General features: G+C 42.1%; 4 protein-coding genes and 1 long non-coding RNA gene across 8 annotated transcripts; 1 reads left to right on the top strand and 4 right to left on the bottom strand.

Annotated features, from left to right (window-relative positions):
• Nucleotides 1-822: 822 nt before the first annotated feature.
• On the bottom strand, nt 823-7,616 carry LOC110973743 (alpha-L-fucosidase-like). Its single transcript, XM_022224801.2, has 8 exons — nt 7,149-7,616; nt 6,476-6,582; nt 6,226-6,359; nt 5,268-5,401; nt 4,563-4,660; nt 4,232-4,364; nt 2,658-2,828; nt 823-1,938 (listed from the first exon to the last, which is right to left on the bottom strand). Exons 1-8 carry the CDS (start codon nt 7,514-7,516, stop codon nt 1,680-1,682), a joined length of 1,404 nt encoding a protein of 467 aa, XP_022080493.2. The 5' UTR covers nt 7,517-7,616; the 3' UTR covers nt 823-1,679.
• On the bottom strand, nt 2,836-4,217 carry LOC147798624 (uncharacterized; the record flags this gene model as incomplete). Its single annotated transcript, XM_087139214.1, has 1 exon — nt 2,836-4,217. A coding segment is annotated over exon 1 (1,230 nt), but the record flags the coding sequence as incomplete, so codon positions are not given.
• A 1,512-nt stretch (nt 7,617-9,128) lies between the features above and the next one.
• On the bottom strand, nt 9,129-14,498 carry LOC110973744 (alpha-L-fucosidase-like). Of its 2 annotated transcripts, XM_022224802.2 has the most exons (8): nt 14,146-14,498; nt 13,447-13,553; nt 12,810-12,943; nt 12,482-12,615; nt 11,912-12,009; nt 11,412-11,544; nt 10,818-10,988; nt 9,129-10,358 (listed from the first exon to the last, which is right to left on the bottom strand). In XM_022224802.2, exons 1-8 carry the CDS (start codon nt 14,496-14,498, stop codon nt 10,106-10,108), a joined length of 1,383 nt encoding a protein of 460 aa, XP_022080494.1. In that variant the 3' UTR covers nt 9,129-10,105. The 2 variants fall into 2 exon arrangements, with proteins under 2 accessions (XP_022080494.1, XP_086995056.1); XM_087138930.1 differs by lacking the exon at nt 9,129-10,358 and having other exon boundaries at nt 10,814-10,988.
• A 63-nt stretch (nt 14,499-14,561) lies between these two features.
• On the top strand, nt 14,562-21,560 carry LOC147798623 (uncharacterized). The gene is made up of 2 exons (XR_015425871.1): nt 14,562-14,698; nt 18,944-21,560. It is a non-coding gene; the product is annotated as an uncharacterized LOC147798623 (long non-coding RNA).
• On the bottom strand, nt 15,931-24,081 carry LOC110973688 (alpha-L-fucosidase-like). Of its 3 annotated transcripts, XM_022224693.2 has the most exons (9): nt 23,878-24,077; nt 23,439-23,758; nt 22,636-22,742; nt 22,169-22,302; nt 21,596-21,729; nt 21,227-21,324; nt 20,410-20,542; nt 18,905-19,075; nt 15,931-18,057 (listed from the first exon to the last, which is right to left on the bottom strand). In XM_022224693.2, exons 2-9 carry the CDS (start codon nt 23,642-23,644, stop codon nt 17,802-17,804), a joined length of 1,239 nt encoding a protein of 412 aa, XP_022080385.1. In that variant the 5' UTR covers nt 23,645-23,758; nt 23,878-24,077; the 3' UTR covers nt 15,931-17,801. The 3 variants fall into 3 exon arrangements, with proteins under 3 accessions (XP_022080385.1, XP_022080384.1, XP_086995055.1); XM_022224692.2 differs by having other exon boundaries at nt 23,439-24,077; XM_087138929.1 differs by lacking the exon at nt 15,931-18,057 and having other exon boundaries at nt 18,901-19,075; nt 23,439-24,081.
• Nucleotides 24,082-24,435: the final 354 nt, after the last annotated feature.

The raw sequence follows: 24,435 nt of genomic DNA, 5'->3' as shown, positions 1-24,435 counted from the left end.
AACTAAGCAAAAGCTTGCCCTGAATTAATCGCAAGGTATAGGCCGTGTCCGAAACGGGTTTCCAGAGCTACGGGCTAGGTCTATTATCTGCGCGTCTCCACGCATTTCCAATGGAGCGAGGACCTACACCTAGCTCTAGACAAGAGATTCGGATGCAGCCATAGCAACAGTGGCTTTAGTATGGAGAATTTATGCTGTTATGTTCATGTGAATTTAAATAACTCTGTGTACCAGATTTTATTCAAATTTAACTCGCAAATGGCTTATTCTTGCCACCTTTCTGTCTCAGTGCAACATGTAATTTGATCGTTCACAAGTCTTTAAATAGACCCGCTCGCTGCACAGTCTTAAAATGTCCGTAAGGTCTCTCTGAAAAAATTCTGCTCCTTGGTGTGTATAGGTATACCTCCAAACAGAATGAAACAGTCACGGCTGTGTACGCGATCGTCTTGGATTGGCCTATTGACAATGACATCATACTTGGCTCTACAATGCCGACCAATCGGACGACCGTTTCCGTGCTCGGCCACGAAGTGGCGCTCAAGTGGACACGTGGACCATCTGGGGAGGGAATGACGGTTACTCTGCCCATCCTGAATCCAACACAGATGCCTTGCCACTGGGCATGGGTTCTTAAAATCCAAAATTTAAAGTAACCTGTCATGGAAAAAAATGCCACCAACTAAAGAACAGACAATAAAAATGACTAAATGTTGAAATTGATGTTAAGCGAATAATGCAGAATCACAAGCAGAGTATAAAATAAACTGTACAGAATATTGCACGTCCACGAATGAATGGTTTCACCAGTTTAGCCAAAAGTTAGCATTAATACATGCATCAGTTGATGAATGTTTTATTTAATTTCTATCATATAAAGCCTTCACACAAATATGATCATTGATAAATGTTCTTGGATCTCAACGAAAGAGATGGTTTTTTTTGGTAATTTGTAATAATAAATTCCAGTAGCTACATAAATAGATTGTTTGAAATTAACTGTTATATTGCAGCTGTTATTTCTTGGGTAAAGCAACATCCCATAAGATAAGTACACTTAGTCTAGTAGTTTTGTACACACGGGAGGAGGATAATGCTTGATGGGCTCATTCCATACAAGAATTCAAGTACTGACCGCGATATCGCATTGTAAAAGTACTGTAATTTTTCATCCACTTTTTCTTTTCGATAATGAAGGCAACTTATTTTGCCGCTGTGGAACTTCCATTGGGCTCAGTTTAAAAAAGTGGCTGAACATTCGACACCATCTACAAAATGCATTCAACCTGCATTAATTTTCGCGTTTCCAAAGTCTGTCGACAAAGAGGACGCCACGGTCAGAAACTGCATACAGCTGCAGGATATCCGCAATAAAATCGTAAGATCCTGATTAATGAGCACACTATGCACTGTTTTAATATCAAATTATTGGAAATAAGCAATTGCATCATTGAACTGCCCTCACTGCCCCCGACAAAATAAAATTTATCTGAGGGAACTTTTCGAAAGAGGAAGAAATTAAGTTCTATTTTACACAATAGGCCTGCTGAAAGAAAAATCATCTCAGCGGGCATTTTTTTCATCACATTAGAAATTATGTGGATTTGAGGGCAATATGATGGCTGTATAATATCTACAGGTGTTTACTGCTGCAGTTGGCAAGCCAGTGTCTATAGTTTCTAGCAACGGTCCATCACCAGGTTGTCCATCTTGATAACCCACGCCCACTGACATGGCAGCTGAGCCTCGTTCAGGGCGGGCAGGGTGATGTTGAGTCCCATACCCGATGGCAGAGAGCGCCACTGCAGCGGCATACTGTAGCCTAGCATGGACACCTTCGTGTGGCCCGTCTTCCCCGTAGGAGCGCCCAGGTCCAGTTCGTTATTGGCCGGCCAGTCCAGCACGATGGCGTAAACAGAGCCTTCCTTTGTGGTATACCTAAGTTGAAGGGCAGAGATGTACACGATTATAATCGTAGAAGAAGACGTTTCTCTATCGGCGCAGACTCTGCAGTTTTGTGATCGTCTTGGCCTGCTCGTAGGAAAGGCTTTTCCTTCACGTGGGCGGTGCTAGAGCAAAGTTATCCGAACGACCGGAAGCGCAGTGAAAAAAAGATTTCAAGAGTGAAGGTGATCGTCTGAAAAAAAAAATCAGGACCTTGGAAATCCGAAAAAAGTTCAGGTGCATGTGTGGCTGTTGGGTTGGATTGAGGCCGGATAGATCACGAAAAAGATGTAGAATTGTCTACGGAAGTTGTTTAGTAAGTCCACTCAGATGAAAAGTCCTTCTTGTGAAAAAATGAATTGTTGGCCCTTTGCCGACAGCCTGTGAATACCGACTACCCAAACAGAGCTGCCACTAGTTAGCCTCCCATCTAACCTGTACAGAACGCCCCTACTGTCGGCAGGTAGGCTATAGACTGATTTTGCTAGAATTCCATGGATTGTCAAGAGAATATAAACCACTTTTCCAGTCAGCAGTCTACTTTCTTGTAGGTTTGCAAAGGGGACGTTGAACGTGTGATCGATTCATGTACAGCGTTGACGAAATACGGTATGGTTCGGCCTAACTCCAAAATTTGACAGAATGCCTAATCGGTCCGGAATAGGGCAATTTATACGATCTGTCCTTCGTAAAATCTGTAACACAGGGCTCACCATACGCCTGGTGTCATGGTGTCATTTTGTGCAACCCAAGGCTTCGTCGAGTAGACAGCTTCGCCGTTGACCTTCAGCCAGGTACCCATCTGACGTAGTCGCTCTTCAAATATCGGCACGATGCGACCGTCATGGGTGGGGCCAATGTTCATCAGCAGATTGCCGCCACAGCTGTGAACAGAATAACCACAAAGTAATTTTTCATTTTGTTGAAAACCCCACTGCTACTTGAATTGTTAGAGTACACGTAGGCCAACTTCTGTTTGAATTGTCCATTGTTTTTATTTACAGATTTAAGGTAGACCGAATCCAAATCCCCAGTTAAGACAATTCCATTTTCACACTCAGAGTCTAATCTCAATGATACCTTGATTCTGAAACCCATCCTATTACCACTCAACTCATTTCTGCAACCCATCCCATTACCACTCAGCTCGTTTCTGCAACCCAACCCACTACCACTCTGCTCGTTTCTGCAACCCATCCCATTACAACTCAGGTCGTTTCTGCAACCCATCCCATTACCACTCAGCTCGTTTCTGCAACCCATCCTATTATCCCTCAGCTCGTTTCTGCAACCCATCCTATTACCACTCAGCTCGTTTCTGCAACCCATCCTATTACCACTCAGCTCGTTTCTGCAACCCAACCCACTACCACTCTGCTCGTTTCTGCAACCCATCCCATTACAACTCAGCTCATTTCTGCAACCCATCCCATTACCACTCAGCACGTTTCTGCAACCCATCCTATTATCCCTCAGCTCGTTTCTGCAACCCATCCTATTACCACTCAGCTCGTCTCTGCAACCCACCCCACTACCACTCAGCTCGTTTCTGCAACCCATCCCATTACCACTCAGCTCGTTTCTGCAACCCATCCTATTATCCCTCAGCTCGTTTCTGCAACCCATCCTATTACCACTCAGCTCGTTTCTGCAACCCAACCCACTACCACTCTGCTCGTTTCTGCAATCAATCCCATTACCACTCAGCTCATTTCTGCAACCCATCCCATTACCACTCAGCTCATTTCTGCAACCCATCCCATTACCACTCAGCTCGTTTCTGCAACCCATCCCATTACCACTCAGCTCGTTTCTGCAACCCATCCCATTACCACTCAGCTCGTTTCTGCAATCCATCCCATTACCACTCAGCTCGTTTCTGCAATCCATCCCATTACCACTCAGCTCGTTTCTGCAACCCAACCCACTACCACTCTGCTCGTTTCTGCAATCAATCCCATTACCACTCAGCTCATTTCTGCAACCCATCCCATTACCACTCAGCTCATTTCTGCAACCCATCCCATTACCACTCAGCTCGTTTCTGCAACCCATCCCATTACCACTCAGCTCGTTTCTGCAATCCATCCCATTACCACTCAGCTCGTTTCTGCAATCCATCCCATTACCACTCAGCCCGTTTCTCCATTCTTATCAACGTTATATGACCTGACGATTTCAGAATCTCGGGTACGGGCTGGAAAACATTTCTGTCCTAACACTTGCAGTTGTTAATTCCACAGGGCATTTTTACAGGAAGGATTATATCGAACAGGTTTATAATAACCTGATAGTTTCTGCTAAGGTTTTGGTGAGATACTCCATGTCGTAATAATCGGCCAAGACGGCTTCGCGGCGAAAAACCCAGGCCTTCCTGTCAATTGTCATGGCATTCTCCCATTTGTGCTTTTGAAGAACACCTAGATAATTACAAGTATAATATTTGTGTTCCGTAATGTATATTACATTATTACAACATAACAAGTTGAGATAAAACGCTTTAAAAGTTAAGAGGTAACCTCAGTCGTTCCTCACTTTTTCTTCACTTTTAAAGCGAAATTTTCTTATTAGAATAAGACACATGTGCAGTGGGGGAAAAACAGAAGTGTTATGTTTACCCGGGTTATAGCGATCGTGGCACGTGTAGTATCCGCCATGTTTGCAGGAAGTTCCCTTGCCCCATCGATCATTTGTTACGACCGTTGCATTGACGGGGCTGAAAAAGATGTGTTAATTTAAGGCATTAATTTCAAAAAGTAAAAAATTGGACAGATAGCTTAATCCTACCTTTTTTGGAAGTTACTTCGTTCGTTAGTTTTTTTGAACTGTTTTGCCACTGAATACATTTTTTAAAAAGGTAGCCACGGTGCAACTAGGGCCAAGTTTGGAGGGGGTTGGGTATCGATATAGGGTTTTTCCCAGTTTCAAACGATACAAATCAGGCACGGCTCCGGGGGCGCACGTCTCCTTTTTTCAACCTCCCCCCCAAAAAAAATACGAATAAATAAGAAGAAAAAGAGGGTGAAAGAAGAAAAAGAGGGTCGTATACGGCCTGAAATGGCACTAGAAAGCGCTTAGAATCCAAAACAAGGGCTCGCGCTCGCAGGCATTTTAGAATTTTTGCTTTAGTTCACACCGCCAACCCTTTAGGAAAATCCTGGATTACGCCCCCCCCCCCATTCAAAAATCCTGGATCACGCTTCTGCAAATATCTCGGACGTCTCCGTTATTGTTATATTAAGAGGGAACAGAGGATGAGTGACCTCCTCCTGCAGGGCGTGCTCTTTCTCTTGTTAAGCTCGTTTGCATTTTTAGATTTCTACCTGCTGTTGTACAACCACGCCAGGAATTCGGTGCTGTTCCAGTAATCGGCAGTAGCCTCCCAGTCCCCGTCCGACCACAGCACGTCAGGCTTGTAGTTCTCAATGATCTCGTACAATTCTGGAAGGGCTACGTCCTGCGTAAAAACAACGTCCAGCGAAATTCAACATGACTCTTTCTGCCCAGTGGCACTAACGTGACCCTTTCAGCTTCAGAAGTAGGACGTGAATCATTGGAGGGGCATATGAGGAACATTGAAGCGTTTTTGAGGCGGTGCGACATGATACTATGGACAAATCTGGACAGCGGACAAATCTAGCAAACCTAAGGAAATGGGCGTTTTCTTAAAAGGTCATTTTGAAAACACGGTACAGTCGATGTACCATGGTCAGCTCTGTATAGGCAGATTGAAACGGGTCTGCAATTAGAACGCTTGTTGATGTGTTCTTTGTGCTGGATGGTTCAGTCAGTACAGGAAGCAGGGTTTCGATACGTTGTTTGAAAGACCACGTCTGTATGAGATCAAGTTGATAAGACTTAGTCACAGTGCGTTCAGTGACTTAGAGGAGATCCCTTTCAGAAATCGGGTGAAAATATGATATCATGCAGTCAGCATGTGAAGTCGCCTTAATTTGTGAAGTCGTTACATGAATCGATTGCTGTTCGACTTTTAGCTCATTGACAATACGGGATTGCAGTTAGCAAGCAAAGATCTATAGAAGCTAGATTTTGCTTCAGTCCGGATTTCACTCATTGCTTTCTTGGTAGCATGAAATGATGCAAGACCATAAGGGGCAGATCCAGTATTCTTCCTAAGGGTTTTTCAAGAACGAGCATTTCAAATCTGAAGAGCTGAGTTGTACGGCTCTCATTCTCTTGCAGATGGTTTGTTCTTTGATTTTCCCTTTCGGTTAGTTTTTTGTAGTTGATATTTTGTTGAATGAATATAGATAACTTTACCCGGACATATTCCTGCGTCTTGAAGCCGCCCTGCTTGTCTTGCAGATACAGCGGGTTAAACCATTCGAACAGCGAGTAGTACAGGCCAAAATGAACGTCTTTGGCATAAGTCCTGAAAGCTGTGGCAAGCTCGCCTTGAGAAAGATTAAATTCACCTGTGTACATAATCTAGGATCTGTTTCAGAGAAAGATGCAAGTATGCACAGAAACTTTTACGAAACTGTAAGATCATGCAGTTCTAATTACTCACCAACTAGATCTCTCTTGGGACCAACATCCATGGAGTTCCAGTTCCAGGAATACTTGGAGGGCCAGTTGGTAAAACCCTCGTGATGTTTGCTGGTCAACACCACGTACCTGACGAGAAGATATTCACAAGACAAGGTAGGACCACAAGAGTGTAATGCCATTTTTCAGGGTGCTTGAAATATTTTGATTTTTATGTCGATATAGGGACTTCTGTTTCATGCAGAATTCACGGTTATATAGCTTTACAGAAAAGTGCAGTGTTATATCTATTTCCACTGGGGAAAAAGTTTTTTTTTTAGATGTTCCATTGTTTGAGAACGCTACCATGAATAGACAATTCCTACAATCTCTATCGTAACTTGTGAATGTGAGCGCACAGTTTTCTACGGATATATTTTGAATTCATATATTTATATATGAAAGCGCACAAAATGTATGCTCAATTTCAGCAAACAAAAAGAAAAATTTTGAAGTTGAAAACATGTTTCAACTTGAACAGTGAATTTTTAACGCGTGGTATTTTGTTACTGGTTATTGAAAATTTGCTCAGAATGTGCTTCAGTGTAGAAATTCATGGTACGCACAAAGCCTTTAAGCATGGTATGGCAGATGTGAACATGACAAAACCGACAATCAAAAACCAATTCAAAAGCCACTGTAAATAGTGCACTTACTTAGCTCCAGACGCTTGGACGATTTCAGCGAATGCCTTCGGGTCGTAGAACTCCGTCGTGAAATGCGGCGCGAAGTCGGCGTAGGTGAAGCCCGGTGGGTAGTTCTGCTTCATGAAATTGACGTAAGCCGCATCGTGGGCGCCCTGCCAGTACCACCAGAACCACGCCGAGCCGAAACTGGGCACGGAGAAGACCCCCCAGTGCATGAAGATGCCTATCTTGGCCTCGTCGTACCAGGGAGGCAAAGGTCTGGAGTCGAGGGAGGCCCAGTTGGGCTCGTACTTGCCAACAGCGCCCAGAACTGGAGGCCAGACGCATATCGCAACAAGGACGAGGGCGGATATGAGCGCCATGTTGCTTTGCCACATTCAACCTTAGCGCAGTTAAGCAGTAAACGAAGGGTCCCAGTCTCGTGACAGTTTATGATCTGGATTAATATCAGGTGGTTCCACTTGAGGTTATCTGTGCGCACACCCCCCAGGTATGTTTGTACTGAAAAATTCCATTCTTTTCAATGTACGTCGACTTCTGTCAAGTAGCTCTACAGGTCTGTGAAACTATATCGTCCAACTCAGAACGAGTTCAAGTTCATAGTACAGCTGGGTAAAACTTGACGATTTTGAAAGAATTCACAGTCGGGACGGGGGAGCGGAGAGAGCGTGCGCTTATGTTCGTTGGGTAAAAAAACTTAACAAAATTTGAAAGGACGTGTACTGAAAATGTTCGTGTCTATAAGATCACAAGATCATGATACATTGGAAATTTAAACACAAAATATATTGTAGATTGGCAAGCAATCAAACTGATTAAGTCAAACCAATTTGATAGGTACATTATAGGCACTGAAAACTATTGCAGAAAATGGCACTCTGCAGATGTCTCCCAAGATCGGTACAATCAAATTAATGCTGTGCGTTTTAAACGTAACATCGTGTCAACTGCCCTAATTTACAACATGAAAGGTTTAAAGAGGACACTTTGAACTTGATTCATCTTATTTCATATCACTTTCAGCAATCAAAATTACGGGGTTTTCAGGCGCTTTCTCAGTGAAAATGGGTACTGCTTGGCATGTCTCAGTGCACTGCACATCTCCTTTGAAATCCAATTGTAAAGGCGAAATGTGCGTTAGGTTGTTTCAGTGAGGTCGATTTCTAGTGACAGACTAGAGTAAGACTATGCAAGCGACAAGAAACGTGAGCCAGATCAAAACCCTGCATTTTCAACGGCAGCTCTTCGACTTTCACTTGTGTCTTGAATACATGTACCACAGTGAACCAGTTTATGTATCACTTCATAAAACAGTTAATGAAAGTTGTTAATAATTCAGAAAGTGGCCCTCACGGATTTTGGTTTCTAGACCTGGGAGCTGGCTATGGGGAAAATTAATAAGAAATTTAATCTGCTGTGATTTACCTTCTAAAGCATTTGCACAAAAAATGTCTACAATTGAAGCAGACAACTCGTTTCATCGCAGCTTTATATTGTTTACACAAAACCAAATTCAGAGATATCGCCCCCTCATTTATATTTCTGTACGGGCAATAAGATCCAAACAATACTGGATCTTTCTTGCCATCCATTAATGGAGAAAGCTCCGGCTAAGATTTATAGATAATTTTGCAGGAAATGTTTTCTGGTGATATTAAAAAAAAGAATAAGAAAAACAAAAAAAAAAGTACAATTTAGTGCCAGTTGACACTGAATAGCATGTCGACATATGATTCGAATTAAAAAACAAAAGACCGATTTTCTACTGTTACTACTTACCGTGCGAGAGCATTGATTCTTAAATATGTGCATATATACCTGTACCTCTTAATGAACTGAATCAAGGGGCATAGCCAGGCTTTTGTTGACCAATCACTTAACAGTTTTTTGAAACAAACAAAAACAACAAAAATCCAAAATTTAAAGTAACCTGCCATAGAAGAGAAGACTGTGGTCAACTAAAGAACAGACAAGTGAAAATGACAATAATAACTTGTAAAATAAGTTTTATTTGCCAATAGAAAAATTGCGTTGAAATATGCAAATTGATGTTAATCAATTAATACAGTATCACACGCGAAGTGTGAGTCAATAGTACGAAATACTGCATGTCAGCCAATTAAACGTTCTATCAACTCAGTCCCAAACCAGCATTAATGTAAGTTGATGAACTTAATATCCATCAAATAAAACCTTCAATTAAATAAATGATCATTGTTAACTGTTCGTAGAGGCCAACAACAGTTATGCTCTTTGGTGATTCGTGATAATAGCTATACAACAGCTATATAATGGCAATATTGGATTTATCTGTTAAACTGCAAGTGGATATTTTTTGGTCACAGCAATAACCCCCAAGATAAGTATACACAAGCAGTGCATTTGTATACAGGATTGTACTTAAGAGGTTTATTACATACAAAAATTTAAGTACTAAGTGCTAATCACATTGTAGCGGTACTGTTTCACCCACTTTGTCTTTTCAGTAACGGAGACAACTTATTTTGCCGCTATGGAACTTCCCTTGGGGTAGGTTTACTAGTTAAACCATTGGTCGATCATTCGAACACTATCGACAAATGTATTAATTTTCTCTCTTCCAAAGTCTGTCGGTAAAAAGCACACCTCAGTCAGACAATGTATGCATTTCTGCAGGATATCTGCGATAAAAATTGTAAGGTCTTATAATGAGCACACCATGCTGTGTTTCAGTATCAGACTTTTTGGAAATTAGCAACTGTGTTATTGAACTGCCTCCCCGCCACCCCGCAAAAAGTAATCAGGGGAAATATTCGAAAGAGGAAGAAAAATGCTATTGTACAAAATACTGAAAGAAAAAAGTTTAGTTTGGTAATCAAATGGAAATAATACGAGGAAATTTTAGGGCCAGTATTGTTTCTTGATGGCTGTGTAATACCTACAGCTTTTTGACAACTGCAGGTATAGTCAGTCAGTACCTGTGCTTTCTAGCACATCACTAGGTTGTCCATCTTGATGACCCACGCCCACTGACATGGCAGCTGAGCCTCGTTCAGGGCGGGCATGGTGATGTTGAGTCCCTTACCCGATGGCAGAGGGCGCCACTGCAGCGGCATATTGTAGCCTAGCATGGACACCTTCGTCTGACCCACCTTCCCCATAGGAACGCCCAGGTCCAGTTCGTTATTGGCCGGCCAGTCCAGCACGATGGCGTAAACGGGGCCTTCCTTTGTGGTATACCTAAGTTGAAGGGCAGAGATGTACACGATTATTATCTTTAGAAAAAAGACGTTTTTCCATCGACCAAGACTCTGCAGTTTTGTGATCGTCGCGACCTGCTCGTAGGGAAGGATTATAAGCCCTGGCAAATTCGAAAGTGCACGAGCAAGAGTGGCTGGTTGGTTGGACTGGGAACGGATAGTCTATGAAAAAGATGTGGAATTGCCTATGGAGGTTATTTAATAATTCCGCTCTAGTGGAAAGTCCTTCTAATGAAATCTGATTTGCTTGTCCTTTGCTGGTACCCTGTGAATATCGACTTCACAAACAGAATTACCATTACTTAGTCTCCCGTCCAGCCCTAATCACAACGCCCCTGCCGTTGGAAGGTACAGGCTGCAGACCTATTTTGTTCGACCGACATTTATAAGAGAATATTTAAACGAGATGTCTTCTGTACAATTCATAAACGGGGCTCACCATACGCCTGGTGTCATGGTGTCATTTTGTGCAACCCAAGGCTTTGTCGAGTAGACAGCTTCGCCGTTGACCTTCAGCCAGGTACCCATCTGACGCAGTCGCTCTTCAAATATCGGCACGATGCGACCGTCATGAGTGGGGCCAATGTTCATCAGTAGGTTGCCGCCGCAGCTGTGAACGGAGAACATCCACAAATTGTTTCAATGTGTGGGAAAACCTGTCACGAGACTGGTCACGAGACTCAAGACTGGCAGTCTCGAATTTTTAGAGCACATTTACTTGTGTTTGGATTGTCAATGGGCCATTTTGACTTTAGGGTTGTAAAGACCAAATCAATTGTCCTCATTAAGACCAATCGAGTTTCACCCTTAGAATCTCATCTCCATGCCGCTTTAATTCTGCAACCCATCCCACCGCTCAGTTCGTTCAGGCCTCCTTTCAACGTTATGACCTAATGATTTCAAGCTCGGGTACGGGTTGGAAAACATTTCTGTCCAAACATTTACAGTTGCTAATTTTCTCAAAGAGGTCATTGATGTCAAATGCACAAAGCATTTTTTACGGGAGGAATTCGTCGAACGGGTTGTTAATAACCTGATAGTTTCTGCTAAGGTTTTGGTGAGATACTCCATGTCGTAATAATCAGCCAAGACGGCTTCCCGGCGAAAACCCCAGGACTTCCTGTCAATTGTCATGGCATTCTCCCATTTGTGCTTTTGAAGAACACCTAGATAATTATAACAATATAACATTTGTGTTCCTTTTATTTTACATTAACAGAGGAAAATACTTGAAATGCGCTCTCTTATACAAGGAAGAACTTCTTTGTAGTGGGTGCATAAAACTTGCTTGAAGAGCGAAATTCAAGTTCCTCTTTCCATTAAGGGCGTTCCTATTGTATGCATTTCGTGTAAGCTAATACAAACAATGAGTAGCAGATAGACGAAGATAACATAAATTGGCCGTTTTGTATAGTTCTTGGTCTGGTGCTTAAGAGGTAACCTCACTTCTTCCCCCTTTTTCATTTGTAAAGCGCAATTTTCTCCATTGGTCTTAGACACACATGGAAAAAAACACAGAGGTGTTCTGTTTACCTGGGTTATAGCGATCGTGGCACGTGTAGTATCCGCCATGTTTGCAGGAAGTTCCCTGGCCCCATCGATCGTTCGTTGCGACCGTGGCATTGACAGGGCTGAAAAATAGATGTATCGAACGCATTAATTTAAAAAAAGTTTCAATGGACCTATAGCTCAAGCTAATCTTCTATTTACCGAGTTTTTCAGTTTGAAAATTGATGGTTTCAGAAAACATCTTTTTTTTTTCTTGTAAGTTAGCCAGGGGGGTGACGAGGTACACTTTTGGAGGGGAAACTTGGGTGTTTCATTTTCTAATATCATTTTTCGTTCGGGTTGATCCTAGTCTCAAACAATACACCCTTTCTTGGTCAAATATGACCCGAAACGGGTCATAATTTGACCCTGAAAAGGGCCAGGCCCAATGGGACCCAGATTCCGGGACCCTGGAGTTTCAGAGTGTACAAATATCTTGTAGGTCTTCATTGATTTATTTTAATAGGGGCAAAGAGGATGTGTCCTTCGTGTGTCCCTGCCCCTGCAGGGCGTGCGCTTTCTCTTGTAGAGTTCGTCTGCATTTCAAATTTCTACCTGCTGTTGTACAACCACGCCAGGAATTCGGTGCTATTCCAGTAATCGGCAGTAGCCTCCCAGTCCCCGTCCGACCACAGCACGTCAGGCTTGTAGTTCTCAATGATCTCGTACAATTCTGGAAGGGCTACGTCCTGCGTAAAAATGGGAGTCTGTTCAGGAACTATCTTCCCAAGGACTTTTGTAAAACGAGTTTTTCGAGTCTGAAGAGCTGACCTGTACCGCTCTCATTTTCTTGTAAATACATGTAGTTTGGTTCTTTGATTTCCAGCTCGGTCATTTTTTTCTGGTCCACATTCTATTAACTGAATTAAGAAAACTTTTATACCCGGACATATTCCTGCGCCTTGAAGCCGCCCTTCTTGTCTTGCAGATACAGTGGGTTGAACCATTCGAACAGCGAGTGGTACAGGCCAAAATGAACGTCTTTGGCATAAGTCCGGAAAGCTGTTGCCAGCTCGCCTTGAGAGAGAAAAATAGAGTCTTCTTCGTGAGCCAAAGGCATTTTTAACTGTCTGTATGTGTAAGTATCGTATAGTCTGTGATTTTTTTGCGAAGGAAACAGCTCAGATGTTGCTCGAGCACCGTGATGATACATGCAACAACACCATGAATGCAGCCGCGTTTTCGTGGATATGGTCACAGTCCAAATACCTCCCTTTCCTTTCCAGTGAGCGATGGTACATAAAAAGTTGGTCACAATTAGGCTCAAAGGGGCACTGATCATATAGCGCGCGTTAAACTAACCAATTTTGCGCAGTTGCTGCACAAACAGTTGGCAAGTGATCGTACGTCTGAATCTTTTGCTACATGACCGCAAGATTGTCGGACGTGGGTCCTGAACCATCATATGCATCAGATCAAACCCATCTGTGTGCATAATCCAAGATCTATTTCAGAGAAAGATGCGAATATACATCGACGCGATATTTTTTTGAAACTGTAAGATCATTCTAACTGCTCACCAACTAGATCTCTCTTGGGACCGACATCCATGGAGTTCCAGTTCCAGGAATACTTGGAGGGCCAGTTGGTGAAACCCTCGTGATGTTTGCTGGTCAACACCACGTACCTGATGAGAAGATGTTTACAAGACAAGGCAGGCCAAAAGAATATTATTATTTTTTTAAATGCCATTGGCACTGTTTTTTTTCGTATTGCTACTTTTCAGGGTGTTTAAACATTTAGATTTTTTGGTGATGTAGGGATTTCTGTTCCATACAGAAATCACGGTTTTGCTGCTTTATAGAAAAGTACCTTTTACAGAAAATTTAAACAGGGCTTCAACGGGGGAAAAGGGTTTCTGAGATGCTTCATTGTTTGAGAACGCTACCATGAAAGGACAATCATTACTATGTCCATTGTAACTTGTGAATGTAAATGCACAATTTTCTAATGGTTACATTTTGAGTTCCACATGTATCCCAAATGCAGTTGTCTGAAAGCAAAAGGAAAATTTTGAAGTTAAAAAAAAACTCAAATGATGCGGTGATTTCATTTTTAAAAGGTGGTATTGTCTTACTGTTGTATATGGTTCCGGGGAAATTTGCTCAAAATGTGCTTCAGTGTAAAAATTCAAGGTATGCACAAAGCATTTAAGCCAAATTGCAGAAGTGAAAATGACCAAACTGACAATCAAAAAACACCGCGGGTAGTGCACTTACTTAGCTCCAGAGGCCTGGACGATCTCAGCAAAGGTCTTCGGGTCGTAGAACTCCGTCGTGAAATGCGGCGCGAAGTCGGCGTAGGTGAAGCCCGGCGGGTAGTTCTGCTTCATGAAATTGACGTAAGCCGCATCGTGGGCGCCCTGCCAGTTCCACCAGAACCACTCTGAGCCGAAGCTGGGTACAGAGAAGACCCCCCAGTGCATGAAGATGCCTATCTTGGCCTCGTCGTACCAGGGAGGCAAAGGTCTGGAGTCGAGGGAGGCCCAGTTGGGCTCGTACTTGCCAACAGCGCCCAGAACTGGAGGCCAGACGCATATCACAAGAAGGACGAGAGCGGATATGAGCCCCATGTTGTTTGCAAACGGCTCTGTTAAGTTAATTTATTGAAAGAGCAAGCGCAGATTGTTGAAATGGTTTATTGCAAGCTCACTGCTTTGCCAGGTTCAACGGCGCTGCAACTGACAAAGAGCCTCTATCTCGTGACAGTTAATGTGATCTGGATCCCTCCAAGTGGTTGCGCTCGAGGTTATCTGTATGTACACAGCACTAGGTACGTTTGTACCGAACAACTTAATTTGTTTAATTCTACGTTGACTTTTGTCAGGTAGCTCTACCGGTCTGTAAATATTATGGGCCCAACTGAACATGAGTTCAAAGTTCAATGGGAAACTTGATGATATTTGAAAGAATTCACCGTCGTGACGGGGTAGCCTGTGGAGAGGGGTGTGCGCATGTGCCTGTATCTGCGTTGGGCCAAACGTCTGCGTTGGCTGAAGAATAAGTTGAAAGGTTGTATTCATGTATGTAATTAGGTAGGGCCGTAGAGTTGGATATATATCCAACTCTATGGGTAGGTATGTATTGAAAATGTTCATGTATACATGATCGCAAGATCATGCTACACCGGAAACTAAAAAAACAAGATATATTGCAAATTGTCGAGCAACCGAAGTAGTAAAGTTAATGCGATTTGATAAGTACGTAAGGTGTAGGCACAGAAAACAAATGCACAATAGACACTCCAGATGCGTAAAAATAGTGGGTATAGGCCTATTTGACGTTTGCTGTAATGTGTCCCCTCAAACGATGCAATCAAATACCAGCCATTTTAAACGTAATACAAGGTCAATTGGTGTCTTTAGAACGTACATGTACATGGCTTTAAAATGAGGACACTCAGAGCTGGATACTTTTTATTTCATCTGATTTTCATAAAATGTGGTTTGTGCATGTGAAAAACCCTAAGCCAAGTCCAAAAGCTGCATTTTTCAACCGGTTGGTTCTTCTATTTTCACCTATGCCGTAAATGCAAGTATCGCAGTGAATCGGTTTGCCAGGTATCTTCAAGGGTTGGTTCCAACGCAGTTAAAGCAAAAAAAAGTTGGCTTGGCAAGTAGGCCCCCTATTCATTATTGTAAAACTCACTGAACAAAATTACCAGGTGATACGTTTCCGCGCATGAAAAAAATGCAGATTCCTCTCCAGCTCTTTTGGGGTTAAGGCTAATATCCCCTCTTAGTTCTAGGAACATGTTCTGAAATTTGATACAATTCACTGGTCTGTGCCTCCCACTCAGAAATTACAGAAAGGCAAAAGTTAGCGATAGTCCGTCTTGGTCATTGTTTTAACTGTAACCAAACCCACTGTGTGCCCCCATCTGGGAATGAGGGCGCCTCCTTGTGCCCCTGACAAAATGTAGCCCAGTTACGTCAACAGATGTAATTTCCAAACTTCTTACCACTTACACAACATTTGCAGACAAAAGACACTTTTTTCTCCATCTAAAAAACCCGCCTTCCTCAATTTTTTAATGCTTTTATCCACATTTCAACTTAATTTCCACAAATTTCTAAAAAGCCTGTCACTGTACGAACTCCAACCATATTGACAACCATACTTACAAGACTTATTTTAGACCTCCATAGCAACTGACTAGGTAAACTAAAAAAAAATAAATCACAAAGTCACCATTACTAACTATAATTATTATTATCATTCGTCCTAACATATTGAAATTGAAACATATTGAAATCAGAGGATTTGGGACTGTTAGGGTTAAGTGTAACTTTAGAGTTGATATAAAAACACTGTTACAACAAAATATTCATATAAAAAGCAACTTTTGTGAAAAACGGTTACTTGAATTCCCTTGTTTTTCTTTGCTTTTCCACTCCTTTAACACTAAAATACCTGGTTGCAATAACACTTCTTTGTCTGGTCCATGCAACTTTGTTGCACAGTTGACTGTAGTTGTGACTTTAAGCATAACTATATTAAATTTACAGTTTTGGCTCTCGCAGGATCCAAAAGCGAACGACAAAAGCCAGTGCCTGTACTTCTACAGACTGTTCCAATGCATTAGACTCAACTACATGTATTTCACAGTTGTTTGTATTGAAACATAAAAATATAAACTTTATCAAGATAAACAGAATTATAAAAACCAATCTCCATAAAAGAATTGAATGGACTTACTAAATGTCAAACATTTATGGTAAAAAACTGACAAACTAACAAACATCAATCAAAGTGTTTTGAGAACACTTCTGCTACCATCATTGACTGCAACTACAACCGTAACCATAGAGTTTTAACTACAAGCATAATTATATTCAATTTACAGTTTCTAACTGTGGCATGATCCACAAGGAAGTCTACTTTTGGGGCATGTTGGGGCCATGGTCATTTTCAACCACTGTATGATATTGCCTGATGCCCATTTTGTACACAGGCTACCAGGGAAAAATGACCGCTGGGTGACAAATGGCTGTTGCTCCAATGTACTCCTAATTGTAGAATTAGCCAATAAAAACTTCAACTGTTATCCCTGTCGTAACTGCTGAGGTAACTAGATTCTTTAAGTACCATACAAAATTACTCTTTTGCCCATTAGCTATATTTTACCTTAAAGTAAGCTACAAACGGGTACATAATCACTTCGGACAGCCCCCCCCCATGGTGGAAATAATACTCTATTGTAAATGCTAAGAAAAAGCATCAGGGGCCAGTTTTTGTAAAAAAAAAAACAGCAAAAGACCTGCACAGTGCTTCTTGGGAGGGAGGTTTCATGATGCTCTGTAACCATGTGTAATCTGTGCATTAGGCCCCCCCCAAAAAAAGTCTCCAGTTTTCTGGTCAGCACGTGTGTCACCGTAGACCTATGTGTTGGCACTGAAATAAAAAGGCTTTTTATTTGGCATAAAACGATGTCAAAAAGTTGCCAAACTTGCTTGATCGACTGAAGTTCAGCTACTGTGTAATATTTATGTGTTTACGATAGGTACCGTTGAGTAATATGTACAGTAAAGGAATCCCTCTAGGTCCCAATACATTTACATGTAGTTGGGCAGCCTTTTTCTCATGACATCATTTCTCCATTACACAATTACGTCTGGGAACCAGACAAATGAGGTGGTTTTATGTCCTGTGTACATGTACAAGCTGAAAATGCTTTTAAACAGTAAAAGTATGGAGGCCAGTCTATTTTAGTGTTGATAGTGGCCGGTGTTATGTGCGCAGGTGGTCATGATGGACATCACGTGTTATATACGTACATCATTTACGGAAAAAAAAGTGAGTGTGGAAAAAAGCTTTGTCGCCGCACCACTTTCGGAGTCGGCTCCTGACCAGAAAACAGAGACTTTTTGGCCTTATTACTGCACTGTTTGCATTTTGATGACCCATGCCCACTGACATGGCAACTGGGCTGGGTTCAGTGCTGGCATGGTAACCACGATCCCCCCGCCGGATGGTGCTTGTTTCCACTGAAGGGGTATGGAGTAGCCGAGCATGTTTATTTGGGTCTGGTTGGTTGCTATGGGTGCACCGAGCAGCAGCTGGTTGGTGACTGGCCAATCCAGAACAATGGCAAACACAGACAGCAAGGACCCCTCCATTTTGGAAGTGTACCTGTTGAGACAATGAATAAACTAATGAAAAATCATAAAATATTTGGCAGGTGGAAACGTTCAAGTTTCCTCAACTAACACATTTAGAGTTTTGCAATGTGCATGATACAAAGATTTATTTGCCAATTCACTGTCTTGAGTGCATTATATGAACAAAATTGAATCACCCAATGACACAACATGGCTACAGTGGTACGGCAAGATGTTGTATATTCAAGAGTTGTATCGAGCTGTTACATTAGTCCCACATTCTCCAATCAGGTCACAAGCTGTTCAAACAACCAGCAACAATGGCAATCCTGCATCATTGTTCAATCTCTCTTTCCTGTGTTCCGACTTTCCTGTCATGACTGATTTGATCGTGACCCTGAATGTTTCACGTGTTGTCCACTGGGCTTGCCTGGGCAGACTGAAGTTTATGAGGGTGTCCAGTCCATCATGAAACGCTGGCCTTGCCTTCCACCATCCACTCCTTAGGTTTATGGTTTGATTCCCACTAAAGATACCAGATGAGGCCATTTCCCGGACCCACCATCAACTTATGGAGTATCATCCACACTGACACTCAGAGTTTTATCCATGCAGTTAAGACACAAACTGCTCCTTGTACAATCCAATTCACAACTCAAAATTTCAATATAAAGTCTTTGCAGTTGTCAATGGCAAAGGTGAAAATTAATTTTTTTTGGGAAAAGAAAAATTTAAATTCTTTCTTTAAACAAGTTTAAAGTTTCTTTAAACAAGTTTAAAGTTTCTTTAAACAATTTCAACTATGCCATTTATAATCTGGGTTTTTCTTTCCTTTCAATTATTCTGTTCAACTAAAATATTAAGGCACCTTTACTTACCAGACATCTTTGGTCTTTGTGTCGTTTTGCACTCTCCAGGGCTTGGATGCATAGATGGCATCACCGTTGACCTTCAGCCAGGCACCCATCTGACGCAGTCGCTCTTCAAATACTGGCACAATGCGACCGTCATGAGTGGGGCCAATGTTCATCAGCAGGTTGCCGCCGCAGCTGCAGTAAATTTTAAAATGGTACACTTGTCCTCACAGTTTTCACAAAAAGACAATTTTCCCATCGGATTGCAAAACATTAGTTTTGAGAAAATTCCATTTGAAGTTGGTCTCTTTTTCAAACACTTAATTTCCTAGAATTTAGCATTCCTTTAAATTCACCAATACTACTCCATGAAAGAGGGAAAGTTATATGACACAAAACTACAAAACTAATATTTCTTTAATTAAAGTTCTTTATTTTGTAAACAAACAAGATTGTCTGTTCGTGAAATGCTAATATTCGTGTGACTTTTGGTCTCTTCGAGAACACACAATACACGTTCTTGCCATAGCGCATGCCAGGTGCAACATTGTTACATTTGTATATACATTTCTGGAGTCAAATTGTCTCTTTGTGAAAACTACAAAACCAGTTTTGCCCATGGTTTTGATCTTTTTGCCAATGCTATATCTATGGAAGACAAAATTGTCTCTTTGTGAAAACCAAAAATGCAGTTCAGTTGAACATTACCCCACAGAGATCACCACGATTTGGGTGATTTCAGTAGCTCAAGTTTAGTAAAAAATGATAACATCTAGTTTTAAGCATTGCGTGGCCTAGTTGATTTTGCCAAAAAACAGAAACTTGAAAAAAATCAGGATTTGGGGTCAAATTATCTCTTCGTGAAAACTGTGACATTGTGTCTGACTACAACCAAGAGTTCTGTTGTAGTAACTAACCCCCCCCCCCCAGAAAAGAAATCTCTGGAAATGATTATGGAAAACCTCCACAGCTTTGGTAAAATGAAGTGGAGAATAGCTCCAACATGACCTTGTGGTGTGCCAATGAAGCTTACCGTCAGCATTGTAGTGGGGAAAACAACCCAACAATGCAACCAGTCACACGTAACAGGGTGACCTGTGACACAGCAATGCTTTTGTTACAGTTCAATAACATGACTTGATATCAGGCTGGAGGACTTGTGTTACGACAATGCACGGTACAGTGCTGTCCTACCACAACAAATACCATGGTGCTCAGGCCATGCCATTATGTCTATGAAACCTTCCCAGGAGCCAGGTCCTGCACAATCAGCCACAAAGGTTTAGACAAGTTTTGGTAAAGGCATTGCATATGTAAATCCCATCCTGTTGCTTTTCATGGGGTGTATTTAATCCCCCTTGTACTACATACTAGTTACATCAGTTTGATATTACTGATCGCGTAAACTCTCTGTTAAGGTTTACACTGCATATGACTTTTGGAAAAAAAAATGATCACTCACAGAAATGAATGCAATCTATAAAGGAAAATGAAGAATATATGCGAGACAAAAACACCAGATCCTTCACCTTATGGTTTGAGCAAGAATTGCAACCAGTTCATCTATGCTAAGATAATCGGCGAGGGTAGCTTCACGACGGTAGCCCCACGACTTCTTGTCGATGGTCATGGCGTTCTCCCACTTGTGTTTCTGCAGGGTGCCTGCGGTAAATAATAATAGTGGATATTTATATAGCGTACAGCTCCCTGGGGAGTATACGAGCTGACGCTGCGATATCAAGTGCACATGGCTAACATAACCACATCTACCCTCACAGGTACCCATTCACTCCTGGGTGGAGAGAGGCACTTGGGGGTAAAATGACTTGCCCAACATTGCAGCAAGCTGCCACCAGCTGGATTTGAGCCCTGACCCTATGATCAGAAGCTACAAGCCCTAACCACAGGCCCACTTGCCCCCACACGAATCACACGAAAAGTCACATAAAAAGCCGTTTAGATAGAGCCTGCAGTTCCTTATGCAGTCAGTTTTCACAGATGAAATGGACCAATATGCTTTTGCTAGTTAATTGACAGAATTCAGTTTCCCTTGAAATGACTGACCCTTGAACTCTGTTTATGTTGGTCCATCTCTAGAGCTCTCTACCATGAATATACTCTGGAAAACTATAATCAGTGCATGCACAGAGATAGGCCCTTCAAAAGAGTTCACAATTTGGATTGCAAGTTTAGAATCAATTAAAGTTGGGTAGCGTTGTCCAGGTCTATCCCAGAAAATATCACTTTTTCCCCTGAACAGTTTAACCCTCATATTGAGGATAAGTCACAGGTCACAAATCTTTGAGAGAGCGTCCTCTAGCAGCAGTACACAAGTTTCATGCTTACCTGGATTGTACCTATCAGAACAGGTGTAGTATCCGCCGTGTTGGCACAAAGTCCCGCTGCCCCATCTGTCGTTTGTTACGATGGTGTCTTTCACTGGACTGTACAAATTTAAAATAGTTTCATGTATGCGTGAAAATCCTCTCCAAAATGTATCTTAAGGTGATTTCTTTTAATGGGAATTCAATTTTTTTTAATTTTGAGGAATGACTTTAGGTGAAGTTCAGCTGTTGGTTGTTTGAAATGTCAAGATTCTTTTCTACAAGATCCTACAGCAGTTACACATTCTGTTTGGATATTAACGCTTGCCCGAAGAAAATAAACCTCATTCCAAATAGGTCAAGAGTTTGACTGGTTTTGTTTTGGTCTCACCTACTGTTGTAGAGCCAGGCCAAGAATTCTGTACTATTCCAGTAATCCGGGGTGGCGCTCCAATCTCCATCGGACCACAGCAAGTCAGGCTTGTAGCTCATCACAATCTCATACAACTCAGGCAGGCAGATATCCTGCAATGCATCATGACACTGCCGTCAGGACACAGCTGAGCAAGTTCTGCTGTTTGGACCAGGGCCAGGGAAGGGGAGTGGTTAGGGGAGGGAGTTTGTTAAATGGGAAAAACATGCTAGGGGATGCACTGAGCTCCTGAGAAGGGATCTCAGACAAACTTAAGGCTCCACAGAAAATTTCACAAGAAGAAATTTTGAGTATCTTTAATTCCTAATGCCACTTTAATGTCTTCATACATACCATATGGAGTAAGCGGTGGTGTTTCAGATGTCTAAAATAACACCACTTAACCTATTTTGTAGAGAAAATGGTCTTTCGGAGTGGCCTTTAAAGGCTTAGGTTTTCAAACTGTGGTTTACATTGAGCAAGTGCTTTACAACTTTTTTGGGGGGGTCTAAGTTGATTAAGCAACTACCCGATCATCAAACTCAGCATCACCTGGACATAAGCCTGTGTTTTGAATCCAGCCTTCTGGTCTTGTAAGAACAGTGGATTGAACCATTCAAACAGGGAGTGGTACAGGCCAAAATGAACATCCTTGGCGGTGGTCCGGATCGCTGTTGCCAGCTCACCTGCAGGGCAAAAAATTAGAGAGGAAACATTCTCATCAATGCAGCAAATTCCTAAAAGAATTTTCTTAAATCTGATTTTTGCTATTTAATTTCCAGTGTTGGAGGTCTCGAGACCTGGTCTCGGTCTCAAGACCGTCTCGAGACCTTTTTTTGAGGTCTCGGTCTCGGTCTTGGTCTCGGCCTACAAGAGTCTCGGTCTTGGGAGGGTTGGCCTCGGTCTCGGGAGGGCTGGTTTCGGTCTTGGTCTCGGTCTCGAATGCCTTGGTCTCGGTCTTGGACATAAAGGTCTCGACTACAACACTGTTAATTTCCATTCCAATTTCCTGAGCTCACCAACTAGATCTCTCTTGGGACCGACATCCATGGCGTTCCAGTTCCAGGAATACTTGGAGGGCCAGTTGGTGAAACCCTCATGATGTTTGCTGGTCAAAACAAAGTACCTGCATGGACAAATGCGACTTCCTCACACATCTAGTGTACTTAATCAATACTAATATAGATACCGCACCCTTGAACAAGATAAAGAAACACCAGATCTCATTTTCATACGGGTGATTCACAAAAATGTGCCTCCAAGAGTTTGCAACGCATTGGCCAATCATGATGCGCGAAATCTGTCAACCCAATGCGCATTCGGAAAGGGTCGACAGATTTCGCACGTTGTGATTTGCCAACGTATTGCAAACTCTTGGATGCGCACTATTGTGAACAGCCTGTATTGTATTCAAATTCTGCGTAGTACATGTGTGAAATTCATTTCCCAGTTAAGCATCTGAAATAAAATCCTGCATCATTTACAAAACAGAGCAACAATCAGTGAGGTGATTATCATGATCCAGGAAGAGTTGTTTTCATTGGCTGACATAACCACATTCACTCCCAACAGTCCAACGCCTGTCCTGAATTTTTTCAGTTTGCAATTAAAAAGGTTCCAAAAATGATCCTAGCAATACCATCAAACACTACTGAGGGCATGAAATGAGATTATGTCAATCAGCCCATGGAGGAAGGAAAATTCCTCCATGATCAGCCCCCCCCCCCAAAAAAAAGCAGAGCTGGATATAACAGTTTTCTTATTCAGGCCTAATTCATATGCGTAAACATGATCCAGGATTCTTGAATTCACATGGGCTTACTTTGCGCCGGATGCTTCAATAATTTCAGCGAATGCATTTGGGTCGAAGAACTCGGCCGTAAACATAGACGCGAAGTCAGCGTAGGTGAACCCCGGCCTGTAGTTCTCCTTCATGAACTCCACATACGGCGCTTGCGGTTGACCCTGCCAGTACCACCAGAACCACTCTGAGCCGAAGCTGGGCACGGAGAAGACCCCCCAGTGCATGAAGATGCCTATCTTGGCCTCGTCGTACCAGGGAGGCAAGGGTCTGGAGTCGAGTGAAGGCCAGTTGGGCTCGTAGTCATACTCATAGTCGTACTTCACTCGCTTGCCTAAGCACTGGTGAATAGCGCCAAAGAAAATACACAGGGCAACAACAGACAATTTAGTGGCGTATCCAGCCATTTTGTTGAGAATCTCGCCAAAAACTTATGTAGTTAAAACGGCAGGTAAATTACTTGCTACGTCAAAAACAGAGCCTTGGAACTTTCTCAATATCTTGTAAACATCCGATTGAAAGTGCTTAACAATCTGGATTCTCTTCCCGATCAAATAAAACAAGCATAAACTTAAACAGCAAGTTCCCGGACAAACAGGTATAATACGACACACAGTTGTTACAAAACAAGCAGCGCGATTGAATGGGAATCGACTTAGCGAAAGTGCACAAATCAGATGACTATGCACGTGACTCGGTCATGCATGGAGAGAACTACGCAAACATGTGGAGCAAAGCTTAGTACATGGTACTTGAACTATATCAACATGTAGTAATCACATTCAAAGCACTTCAGATTTTGTTTGTTTCTTTGTTTTTATTAAGTTATAGCGCTCGAACTCGCAAACTGCTGCTGCATTGCGGACATATTCTTGTCCTGATCGAATTTGTAACACTCCGACAACTGGACTCTAATTTTTGTATATATTTCAGTTTGCACTAACTTAGAGCTAGGAACAGTTGTTCTATCAGAGAAGAAAATAAAAGATTTAATAATTTTTTTAAACTTACTATGCAA

The sequence above is a fragment of the Acanthaster planci genome, linkage group LG07 (assembly GCF_054643075.1).
Source record: "Acanthaster planci isolate LZ-2023a linkage group LG07, COTS_SCS, whole genome shotgun sequence".
Lineage (NCBI taxonomy): Eukaryota > Metazoa > Echinodermata > Asteroidea > Valvatida > Acanthasteridae > Acanthaster > Acanthaster planci.
This window is presented reverse-complemented; position numbering and strand designations above follow the sequence as displayed.